Here is a 13,561-nt window from a genome sequence, read left to right as displayed (position 1 = left end):
GAGTCAGTGGGACATCAGTCAGTCGCAGCTACGTGAACTGAGTTGCCCCAAGGCGACAATTTAAGTTACATCATCAAATTATTCTCTGTATAAAAACACCTGGCTCGTTTCTACTCTCCCTTTTTAACGGAGACTCCGGGTTTACTTTGTACTCAATCTGCACGAGGCTAATTCATTCGCTCACAGAAGAAAACATCTGATTTCAGGACAATGACGCTCATCTTTAGAAAAATGACTGCTGGCAGAAAAGTAAACCACAGAAGTTATGAAAGCTGTTAAGTCATGTCTGTCACGGCGTGCAGTCATCAGCGGTTTGGAAATCCTGAGGCTGCAGTGTTTCAGTAGAGGTGAGACGTGTGTTGAAATAAGCTTTCGTACATTCTGTTCCCAGCAGCTGGTTATCAGAGTTAAATCTTCATCATGATACTGCGATACTGTCAACACCCGCTGTGACTGAGACGCTGATAAACTAGCAATTAACCAGCTGACCTGGCTGCTGCTTCCTGAGCTCTCTAGTTTCTCTGATGTTCAGTAAGTAAATAACAATGAAGTGTTCCAATATGCTGCCAGCTAGCTTACTACCAGTAGTCACCTAGCACACACCTCCAAGGCAAAGGAGCACACTATTAACTAACATACATATATTATAAATAAATAAACGAAGCCCCGTTAAGGACTAGCATGCGCACTGTGTAGTGTTTTCTAGCTGTGCGGAGGTCGGTCCTGGATGCTATCAGAGTTTAGGCTAACGTTAGCAGCTCTGTCCTGCTCTTTACTGGATTTGGGGAAGTTCACATCGACTCCAGCTAGATTTTTCCTTCTCATCAGTCGGAATAACAGTCTGATCTTAACTTTCCTTCTCGCTCTAACACTGCAATACAAACTGTGTTTCTTTATTTCCACGTCTTCTACGTGGATCATCAGCTGATGAGGATGATGAGTTTTAACCTGGGACCTGTTAGCTTTAGCCTCCGTCTGCTAGCATGATATTATGCATGTAGCCATCAAGTGCATATTCTAAAACAAGTCAGCGTGAAACATTAAAAAGTCAGCCGGAGACTGTGTTTTCAACTAAAGCTAACATAAGCTAGCGATGGTCGCCGGACAGAAATGAAGAGCTAGAAATATTTGTGTTTACTTGTCTAAAATCAAGGCCCCAGTGTAAACTCTGGTCTAAATTTGGATGGAAACGTGATTTGGAGTGTTTGGTCGGTAAATGAGACAACAACATTTTGAGGATATCAACTTGGACTGTGGGAACGTGTGATTGGCGTTTTTCATTATTTAAAGACTAACTGGTTTAATCAGAAAAACACAATCAAACTGTAATGAAACCAAAAGCATCAGACAGTACATCTCCCCGTCTGTAACTGCCCACAGTCTAAACACAGAAACCAATTGACCGAGATTCCTGGAAAGTGTGTTTCACAGAGGAAATGATAACAATTCTAGGAAGCCATTAAAAGGAAGACACTTTCTGACAAATGTCTTTGCAAGAACAACACGATATTAACAAGTTATAAACGTTACTGTATTAATATCGCCTCCGCTCCCGTCTCCTTTCATTGTTGTTCCAACAACTTGAAACAATAAATTACACAATTATCATCCCCGCTGGGAAGAGCTGCTTGCAAACAGAAGACAAACAACAGATGTCTGCCGACGGACGAGTCCACACATCTCCTGCTTCACCACGCATTCCTGAATGTGTCCCGACATGAGATAACAGCAGCAGGCTGAGCTGAACCCTTATTATCCCATCAGCTATCCACCGTTACTGCAAACTGAGAAAGCTCCCCTGGTCTGTTGTTAGAAATGAAAACGGCCAAGCGGCTCTCAGTGGCTGACGGTCTCGTCGGACTTCCTGCCACTTTTTGAAATAAAATCTTAACGTTTTCATGAAATCAAACCTAATTTTTAAAAACACCAACATTTACTGCCACTGCTTCATATTAAAAAAAATACTTCAACTGGACAAACACTGTGAAGCAGTCTTCTTCTTCTTCTTCTCTCTAAAAACAACCTGAGTTTGTTTGGCTGCGCTGTAAACAGATACGCCAGCTGCTCTAACGGTGGATATCTGACAAAGACGCTGCTCAGCGAGTGTTTGTTGTACCGTTAAACCAACTGCTGTTACCACGGTAACCACGGGTGTCGCCAAATCAGCCAGGACTGAAATCTTGAGGATTGCAGCTTTAAAGAACTAAGGACAGACTAATCAGGTGAAACTTATTTATCTATTACGGTTCAGTGTCAACACGAACGCGGCATTAAGTCTATTTTCCCTAAAGAGACCTCGCAGTTAGGTAAAGAATCTGCCGCCACAACCACACCTGGCTTCCTCTGGGACTTTCACTGGAGAAACGTCCTGGTTGGACGAGATTTCGAGAGTAATAACCGACACAGAGCTGCTGAGGCATTCAGATACATTCTCCGTCAAAGTAAACTGCAGCAAACATTTCTTTACTGTGACCCAGACTACGTCCAGATGAAGCCGTTTATTAATGGCCTTTAATCATATTAGAATTTCTAATTTATTATCATTAATTATTTATTTTCGTGTGAAAACGATTTAGGTCCACGTAGAGTTTCCTGACCTCTGTCCTGTAACAGCTAAATCTGTTCTTCTTCGTCCTCTTCAGTTGGAAAACAACAAAAGTGCATCACAGCCAACATCCGGTGACAGACAGGTGAGGGAACCGTCTGCCTCGCGGTCCGCCATTGGACAGTCTGAGGAGACGCAATGCATTTTGGGACGGTTGAGTATGTTGAGCTCAGACTTTCTCGCTAATCTAGTAACCATCCGGGCGTTTCTCACGTACACAGACTCCACGCACTCTGCGGCTGGAACGACTACACGCTCAGTTTGACGTCACACTTCGTACGAACAGCGCGTTAGCGCGCGACTCCGAACGCAGCCATAACAACATAAAGCAGGCTAACGACAGCAGCTCCGCTGTGTCTTCGGCTGTGTTGACACGGAGAAAGTCAGCGGCGACTAAAGGTCGTCTTCTTGACTGGACAGTCGACCCTCAGCGAGTAGCTTCACGTCATCGTTCAGTAAAAGCTCTGTTCACCTCGAACACGCTGAAACACCAAGCCGGAGGTTTACGTTCCACCAGACTTGATATCTGATATCTCTGGTTAGTACTCAGATGTTGCAGAAAGGGGGGCGGGGTTTAGCTGTCGAGGGTTGATGCAGGGAAGCAGTGGCTCAGAGTCTCGGGGTTTGTAAGGTGACCAACAGCTTAACGAGAGGAAAGCAGACACAGCTGGGAAACACAACATGTGGAGCATAAACGAGAGGTTTTGGTACCTGAGCTGTCGAACTGCAGCTGCTGGCAGGCTGAAGAGCTCTTCCAGGGGCAGGTGTACACCGCTCCCCTCTCCACCACACTGCTGGGGGACGTCCCGTTGGCCCGAGGAGCTCCTATCAGAACATCTGACCTGAGGAGGGGAGGAGGGGGGAGAGAGAGGAGAATTAAGCTTTGATCACACCAACAGTTTACATTGTTCGGCCTGAAACTGGGCCCATTGATAACGTTCACTATAGATCCGGGATAAATGTTACGTGGCGGGGCAGCGACTGCGGCGGGGCAGCGACTGAGGCGGGGCAGCGACTGCGGCGGGGCAGCGACTGAGGCGGGGCAGCGACTGCGGCGGGGCAGCGACTGAGGCGGGGCAGCGACTGAGGCGGGGCAGCGACTGTGTCAGTAACGTGGAGCCGTCAGCACAGCAGGCAGCTCTGGCAACACATCCCAGGGCCGGCCAACAAAACACCTGAACCGGGCTCAGCTTTAGCTGCAACGCGACACGATGCCGTCTGGCACGGCGCTGTGTTGGCCAATCAAATAAGCTCACATTCCCGGTGGACTCTGTTTCTCTGTAAGGTGAACACTGTATTTCTACCGTTTACCTCACAATCTTTGCGACAAAAGATAAAATAACTGTCGCTGTGATAACGTAACGTAAAATCCTGCCCGAGAAACCTAAACCTGCGTGCAGCGTTTCCGATAAACCTGATGAAAGTTATCACAGTTCATCCTGAGGGGAACATGAACCAAACAGCGCGCTAATCCGTCCAACAGCTGTTGAGATACTTCACTCAGAAACCAAAAACGTGACCCTCACGGTGGCGCCGGAGGAAAAGTCAGAGGATCAACAAAGTCAGTAGGACTCATCCTCTGGGGACCACGAATATCTGTCCACCATTTTGTGGTGATCCAGCCGACAGCGGCAGAGATCCGGGTCTGGATCAGAGAGGGGGGCCAGCAAATCGCTGCTAGCATGACAAACTGTCAAGACCTCGTTGATCAGGAAGGTACGCCCTCACCTGTGGATTACCTGCGTGGGACGGAAACCCCTCAGCACGAGGCGGGAAACGGCTCGACAAAATGCTGCAAACCGCATCAACAATCACGGACCAGGGCCAGGACAAGGAGCTGCCCCCCCTCGCTCAACTCTTCACGACTCCTCGCACCTTTTTTAACGTCCTCCCTCCTTTCCAGAGCGAGAAGCGCCAGAACCAGGACGGCCGGGTCCAGAGGCCGTCTGTGACGCACCGGGAGGGCGCGGATCCATCGGCTGCGGCGCTGGCAGCCCCCCATGGGAACGCTGGCTTTAGTGATTCATTATTATTATTATTATTATTACTCTCTTATGTCCTGCTGTTTTTGTTCTGTCGAACTGGAAATAAAGTATTGAATCTTGATGGATCATTACAGATACAGTTAGAGGTTTGTTCCATGATATGTTGTTATTATTATTATTGTTATTATTATTATTATTATTGTTAGGTGCCGTTCTTGTGGTTGCTTCAGTGCTTCAGAGAGTCTGTTAAACTCCAGATATCTTTTGGATGAACAGTTTCTGAGACTGAAGCTTTCTAACACACTTCCTTTCACCTGGTTACTGATATCACAGGTGTGTGTGTGTGTGTGTGTGTGTCAGGCACAGCGAAGCCTCGGATTTATCTTCCCAACTCGGCTGAGAGGGACGTGCTGCTTTACTCCCAGGAGTTTTAACATAAAGACAAACACAAGAGTGAATTTTTAAACATGGACGATGCACACACACACACACACACACACACACACACACACACACACACACACACACACAGTTAGCCAGTAACTTAAATATAAATATAAACTCTGGGCATTTCTTTCACAGAGAAGCTGTAAATGTTTAAACACTGTCTCGTTTCTTAATGTCTCAGAAGTGTCCAAATGTCTGACAGGACAGAAACAAATAAAGTCACAGAAACCAGCACCCGGATCTCATTACTGAGCTGGTCTCTGATCTTTTCAAAACCAGACCACTTGAGCATGAGAGCTGCAGGATCCAAAGAGATGCTGCAGACTCCCAGCAGGAAGCCTGAGCCTCCTCTAAACTCCTCATCATCATCATCTTCACCATCTGCCGCTCTTACTTTTGGCTGTTCGGGGGTTTGAAGAAGTCCACCGAGAAGCCGAAGTAGCTCCCCTGCGGTCCGGAGTACACGGACGGTCCCTCCGCGTCCAGGTTGAAGGAGCCGCAGCGGAGGACACCGGAGCACGCCAGGACGAGCAGACCGAGAGCCGGGCGGCCGCCTGCCATGGCGGCTGCTGCTGCTGCTGGACGGTAACCGACGAAGACCGCGACGAAGACGATGCCAGCGGGGTTGTATCCGGCGTCACTTTAACCGGATTTAAGTTCCTAACGGGAGCTCTGCCCCATAACCGCGAGGAGAGCCGAACTAGTCGTCCTGTAAGTGCGACTACATAAACCGCATTTCCGGTTTTTGTACCGAATCCGTTAGAGAGCGAGCGGAGGCGGCAGCGGGCCGGGGCTCAGTCCGGTTCTGTCCGGCGGTCCGTTAGCTGGTTTTAGCCGAGGAGAGACACGGGAACGAGCCCGGGGAGAGGCCGCGGGGTGTGTGTGTGTGTGTGAGTGTGTGTGTGTGTCAGCTGGACTCGTTAAACCGCATTTACAACGTCCGGCTCGTACCTTTCAAAACAAAAGCACCTCTGCCCGGTCTGCTGGGAGCACTCCTGATCCTGAGTTATGGCCACTGATATTTAATTTACACAAAATACAAGATTTAGGCTTTTTTATTATTTAGCAGTGTGATATATTTTGTTTAATGAAAACAAAAAAAAAGAGGGTTTATTTCTCCCACTAGTTCCTCATTAACTAATATCTCGTTGAAGCGGTCAAATTAAAGTGTATTTTTATTTGCACATGTTGCTAAAACACATTCACACAAAGAGCCAGAGGACGTGTGTTCCAGCATCATTAAAGACAAATATAACTGACAACAAAACGTTTAGATTTTGTTTCACGTTGTGCAAATTGAGCCTGGGCACGTCTTGTTTCTGGCTGCTGTCTAAACAGAGGTTTAGGTTATTGTGCAACACAGAGAGGTTTGAGTCTTGGAGGACTGAAGTGGTAACACTGTTATTTTACAGGCAGATTCCAGCGTGTTCAGACTCGGTGTCATTCTGTCGTCCATGTTTTACACAGTGTGAGCAGGACGCACTTTAACTGTGTTCACACTCACACCTCTCCGTTACTTGGTGTTAGAAATCCACGAGAATGCAACTGCCACATGAAGCTTCACTCAATATCTGTATTACATAAAGCAAATTAGGCCTTGCACGAACAGTAGGATGAACTGTTCGCAGCGCTGTGTTTGTAGGCCTGATAACATAGTATTTACACGCACGTGAGTTTAAAGGCACTTAACAAAGCCTTTTAAATCAATCAACTGTTCTATGGAGGAGCCACCTTTAAACTACTTTAACCAGACGACACATGGCGTGCTTTTATTCTGAAGGCCTGCCTGTGTTTTCCGGTCTGTCTGCGTTGAGCTTGACGCAGCGGATTCCTGACGCACAACAGGAAGTCCGTCCCGCAGCATCACACACACACACACGCGCGCGCACACACACACACACACTTGTGGAAGACAGGCGGGCGTCGCCAGCAACATGTTCGTGTCCGTCACGTGCTGGGTCATCACTCATCACGCGTTTCCATGGAGACTGCTATAACAGTGAACAGTGATAATAACAGTGAAAGGTAACAGTGTTCTACCTGAGTTTAAAAAGTGAAAATAAACACGAGTCAGGACGTTAAAAACGGGACACTGTGTTTGTGGAAGTGAAGCAGCGCACTGATGATGATGATGATGATGAAGTGATAACTGTGTGTGTTTCTGAGTGTTGACTGCTCGCACACTTTAAACCTCTACATACACATCTATAAATGTCATTGGCTGAAGATTGCACACATGTGTTTTGCCCATATTTAGTCAGCCAGCGATGACAAGCTCAGCCCGAGCAGAGGAAGCACACACACCCGTTACTGCAGTAAAAGTACTGACACACACTGTACACACACTCTGTACACACACTCTGTACACACACACTGCTGCAGTAAAAGTACTGACACACTCTGTACACACACTCTGTACACACACACTGCTGCAGTAAAAGTACTGACACACACTGTACACACACTCTGTACACACACACTGTACACACACACTGCTGCAGTAAAAGTACTGACACACTCTGTACACACACTCTGTACACACACACTGTACACACACACTGTACACACACTCTGCTGCAGTAAAAGTACTGACACACTCTGTACACACACACTGTACACACACTCTGTACACACACTCTGTACACACACACTGTACACACACTCTGTACACACACACTGTACACACACACTGCTGCAGTAAAAGTACTAACACACACACTGTACACACACTCTGTACACACACACTGCTGCAGTAAAAGTACTAACACACACACTCTGTACACACACTCTGTACACACACTCTGTACACACACACTGTACACACACACTGCTGCAGTAAAAGTACTAACACACACACTCTGTACACACACTCTGTACACACACTCTGTACACACACACTGCTGCAGTAAAAGTACTGACACACTCTGTACACACACTCTGTACACACACACTGTACACACACTCTGTACACACACTCTGTACACACACTCTGTACACACACACTGCTGCAGTAAAAGTACTAACACACACACACTGTACACACACTCTGTACACACACACTGCTGCAGTAAAAGTACTAACACACACACTGTACACACACACTGTACACACACACTGTACACACACTCTGCTGCAGTAAAAGTACTGACACACACTGTACACACACACTGTACACACACTCTGTACACACACTCTGTACACACACACTGTACACACACTCTGTACACACACACTGTACACACACACTGCTGCAGTAAAAGTACTAACACACACACTGTACACACACTCTGTACACACACACTGCTGCAGTAAAAGTACTAACACACACACTCTGTACACACACTCTGTACACACACTCTGTACACACACACTGTACACACACACTGCTGCAGTAAAAGTACTAACACACACACTCTGTACACACACTCTGTACACACACTCTGTACACACACACTGCTGCAGTAAAAGTACTGACACACTCTGTACACACACTCTGTACACACACACTGTACACACACTCTGTACACACACTCTGTACACACACTCTGTACACACACACTGCTGCAGTAAAAGTACTAACACACACACACTGTACACACACTCTGTACACACACACTGCTGCAGTAAAAGTACTAACACACACACTGTACACACACACTGTACACACACACTGTACACACACACTGTACACACACACTGCTGCAGTAAAAGTACTAACACACACACTGTACACACACACTGTACACACACTCTGTACACACACACTGCTGCAGTAAAAGTACTAACACACACACTGTACACACACACTGTACACACACACTGTACACACACACTGTACACACACACTGTACACACACTGTACACACACACTGTACACACACACTGTACACACACTCTGCTGCAGTAAAAGTACTAACACACACACTGTACACACACACTGTACACACACACTGTACACACACTCTGTACACACACACTGCTGCAGTAAAAGTACTAACACACACACTGTACACACACACTGTACACACACTGTACACACACACTGTACACACACACTGTACACACACTCTGCTGCAGTAAAAGTACTAACACACACACTGTACACACACACTGTACACACACACTGTACACACACACTGCTGCAGTAAAAGTACTGACACACTCTGTACACACACTCTGTACACACACACTGTACACACACACTGCTGCAGTAAAAGTACTGACACACTCTGTACACACACTCTGTACACACACACTGTACACACACACTGTACACACACACTGCTGCAGTAAAAGTACTGACACACTCTGTACACACACTCTGTACACACACTCTGTACACACACACTGTACACACACACTGTACACACACACTGCTGCAGTAAAAGTACTAACACACACACTGTACACACACACTGTACACACACTCTGTACACACACTCTGTACACACACACTGTACACACACACTGCTGCAGTAAAAGTACTAACACACACACTGTACACACACACTGTACACACACTCTGTACACACACTCTGTACAGCTGCACTTGAATAAACTGCTGGAGTTTCATTTATAAAGAAACATCAGATTTAATAAACTCTTCGTGTGTTTTAACATGTAAAGTAACTAAATGTGGTGCAGTGGAAGTAAACAGTGCCATGAAAAGAAAACACTCAGGTGACAGGACTTAGGTACGTTCCATCACTGGGGTTAATGGCGTCTAAAGGGGCGTGGCTTCTGCAGCACTGCGTGACACCAGCCGGCTGCTAACACTGTCGATCGATGTCACTTATATCAGCGGTCATCATGTGACCTCTGACGAGTGAAGAGTCAGCGAGAGTCACTACGCTGACACGGACACCGCAGCATTTCAGCCGTTTCTACAAGTCCCAGGTCTTGAGTCCAGACAGGCAAGTCCCAAGTTAAGCAAGGCAGGAACCAAGTCAAGTCGAGTTCAAGTCCCAAGTCCCAGTTCAAGTCCCAGGTCTGGACAGGCCGGTCCACGTCAGTCTGTTTAGGACTTTGCCACCCTGATCGTCCGTGTTGTAATTTTACTGTGTTGGTCTATTCTGTACACGACAGCTACTTCCTGTGTGTCCGTCCTGAAGAGGGGCCCCTCCTCTGCTGCTCTTCCTGAGCTTTCTGCCATTTTTTTGGGGAGTTTTTCCTGATCTGAATCGAGGTCTAAAGATAGAGGGGGTCTCATGCTGCACAGACTGTAAAGCCCACCCGAGGCAGATTTGTGATATTGGGCCGTATAAATAAAACCTACTTGACTTGAAGTCCAGCTGAAGGCGTCAGTCAAGTCCCAAGTCAGGACAAATAGGTCCTGAGTTAAGACGGGCAAGTCCAAAATCAGGTGGAGTTCAGGGTGAGGAACCAGGTCCTGAGAGCCAAATCAAGTCAAGACAGACCAGTCTCACACACTCTGCTGGCTTAGAGATCATATCTGATGCAAATGTAAACGTTGTCTCACACAAATAACAATATTTGGCAGCGCAGCTCACATGGACTTCCAACCTTTTCACGTCTGAGCACGGCGGCAGCTCAGATGCAGCGAGTGAGCTGAGGGGTTTTCGTCTTATTTGGCCATGAGCTGCTCTGAATCACTGCTACAATGAAGTGTGCAGTAAAGAATGTGTGGCAGGACTCCTGTGAGACTCCCAGGAGGGGGGAGGTTAATGTTTGTGTGTGTGGGAGGGAAACAGGCTGGTGTGCGACACGCAGTGTAACAGACATTGTGTAAGGCATGGCTGTGCAGATTACGTACCATGTAGAGCGCAGATGCATGTGCGCCTTGTTTCCATGCTGTGTGAAGCTGCGTGCCCTCTGTGTGTGTGTGTGTGTGTGTGTGTGTGTGTGTGTGCGTGCTGTTGTGCGTTGTTGTGAGGACCGGTTTGAGTTTTAGACTGTGGGAGGGAAGACATTTTTGCAAAGTGAGGACATTTCGGTCAGTCCTCACTTTGGACTGGACCTTCTAAGGCCTGTTTGAGGGTTAAGACTTGGTTTTAAGGTTGAGGTAAGAATCAGGTTTAGGTTCTGTTTAAGTGTGATGGTTAAACCTGCGATAACTGATGTTTTTTGTCCACTTGGGGAAACAAATCATCACCTTTTAAGTTGATATGTTGTTAGCAAACAGTTGCTTATTTCCACGTCCAGCAGTTACAGAGCGACATCATCCTTCATTTGTCATTTCAGAATTGTTGTTATGAAAATATCCGTTATAGCTGCTTTAAGGTTGGAGTTAGGGGCTAGGAAATGCTTTAACCAATGAGGGTCCTCCCAAGTATAGAAGTACAAAAGTGTGTGTGTTTCTTCGTCGTGCAGATTGTGGACAGAAATTGAGGCCGCGTCCGAACCGATGTGAGACATAAACAGCAGCTGTGAAATAGCGAAGGTGGCTGTTTTATTGGTTGAACTTTTACTTACATCTGACTTTGACATTCAGAGGAGTTTCACACAGTGTGGGGACGGTTTAACTGCATGTCTGTACCTGTCCTGACTTTCTACAACTCCCTCTCTTGGGTCGGCCATCAAAATAACTTAAATACAAGTGAGTTACGGTTGGTTTTGCTGTATCTAATAAATCTGGCTCCATGGTAAGAGCTGGACCTACGCACGCAGCCTCCGTGGTGCACCTGTAACCGGTGGCCTCCGTGTCGAGGTGGTCAGTAATGAAGATGCAATGACAACTGGATCTCTTTGGAGTTGATCTCCATTTATTCTGACAGGAACAAATAATAAAGCGGAGCCTCCGTGTAAATAAAACTGCCTGCTTAGCTCCTACACAAATGAAATAAATAAAGGTCAGCACAGGAGTGTTAACGCACTTTGAGCAGCGTTTAGCTGTTAAAAACACCTTCTTTTCACTGCCAGCACGCTGAAATCCACGACATTGTGAGATTGGGGGAACACAAATATACTCGTTGAACTGTGCGAAGCATTAAGATGACTTGAGAGTAGTACAAAGAGCAGAGATGAAGGACCATTCAGGAGGTGGGGCTTTGAACCTCACAGATACTAAGTTTGTAAACCTGCATAGTCTAACTACGTATATTCTGATGGATTTGGTGTCATTATATTAACAAGAGGTTACTGTACATATGACCCAGTTACACACCTCTTTAGTATGTTGGGGCTGCAGACACACACACACACACACACACACACACACACACCACCACCAGCAGTGACTTATTAGATATGATTTCAACAGTTTTGTCGCCACCTAGTGGTAAGAAAGGAGACTGCATGCCAACAGATTCTCTTTCTGAGACATTTCTTCAGTCATCAAAAGAAGGAATCATTTACTGAAACTATAAATGCTAATTGACTTTTCTTTCCTCGGCATCAGTTCTCAGACAGCAGGCAGAATGACCAGACCAGAAACCTGCAGCAAGACCGCAGGAAAAGCACTGTCAAATCTGAGTTTTGTCATAAAGGTGAACACCAGGTCTCAGGTCTCAGGTCTCAGGTCAAGCAGGTTCCCTATTGTGATGTTATGTTTTGCTTCCTTTAGTTTTGGTACAAGTTCCCTTTCGTTCCTCAAGCTACATTCCAGTAGTACATGTCCAACAGTTTCTGGGTGATTACAGCGTGTGCATGATTTATTTTAAAGAGAGCACCTTCACTCTACATCCTCATGGAGGAAAAGCACTGCTGCCCTGACCTCTATGGGGTTCATTCATTATGTCTGTCACAAATTGCAGAAACATGTAGAAATCACTAGATTGCAGAACAAGCAAGCAGTTGTTAGTGGATGCAGTTGCTCTTTAAACTGTTTCACTTGGCACACACCTCCATGCTGTAGTGCAGTATTCAAAACTATCACTGGGGTTTAATGTAAGAAGCAGGTTCACTGAGGTAAAACCTGGAACCTGAATCAGTCTGGGATTCAGATTTAAAGACGCTTTTACTCAACCAGGTTACACAGATATCTCAGCAAATAGCGGTTTTGTGTAAATGTTCACCTGTTCGAGTGTTTTCTTCCTGTGTATGACTAACTTACTCCTTGTCTATAGCCCACAGCTAATTATTAGACAATGGGCCCCTGGGCACAGACATGTAAAAGGCCCCCCACCCCTCCTAGATAGGAGTAAAAAACCCCAGACTGGAAGTCTCTTTGTAGTTGTTTTGCTTCTTTTTGTAGTTTTGTCTCCTTTTTTAGTTGTTTGTCTCTTTTAGTGACATTCAAGTCAAGTCACACAGATACACATTATATATATATATATATACAGTGCCTTGCAAAAGTATTCGGCCCCCTTGAACTTTGCGACCTTTTGCCACATTTCAGGCTTCAAACATAAAGATATGAAACTGTAATTTTTTGTGAAGAATCAACAACGAGTGGGACACAATCATGAAGTGGAACGAAATTTATTGGATATTTCAAACTTTTTTAACAAATCAAAAACTGAAAAATTGGGCGTGCAAGATTATTCAGCCCCCTTAAGTTAATACTTTGTAGCGCCACCTTTTGCTGCGATTACAGCTGTAAGTCGCTTGGGGTATGTCTATCAGT

General features: G+C 46.1%; 1 protein-coding gene across 1 annotated transcript in view; it reads right to left on the bottom strand.

The window, feature by feature from the left end:
* Positions 1 to 5,953, bottom strand: part of itgav (integrin, alpha V) — a 48,419-nt gene extending 42,466 nt beyond the window's left edge. Inside the window, exons 1-2 of the mRNA XM_044215834.1 lie at positions 5,432 to 5,953; positions 3,317 to 3,447 (exon numbers count right to left, since the gene is read on the bottom strand). Coding sequence (XP_044071769.1) covers positions 3,317 to 3,447; positions 5,432 to 5,598 — 298 coding nt within the window. The 5' untranslated portion in view covers positions 5,599 to 5,953. The remainder of the gene's footprint in view (positions 1 to 3,316; positions 3,448 to 5,431) is intronic.
* Between the last annotated feature and the right edge of the window lie 7,608 nt (positions 5,954 to 13,561).

Source organism: Siniperca chuatsi, linkage group LG12 (assembly GCF_020085105.1).
Source record: "Siniperca chuatsi isolate FFG_IHB_CAS linkage group LG12, ASM2008510v1, whole genome shotgun sequence".
Lineage (NCBI taxonomy): Eukaryota > Metazoa > Chordata > Actinopteri > Centrarchiformes > Sinipercidae > Siniperca > Siniperca chuatsi.
Note: the sequence above shows the minus strand (reverse complement) of the source record. Positions and strands in the feature narration are given on the sequence as shown.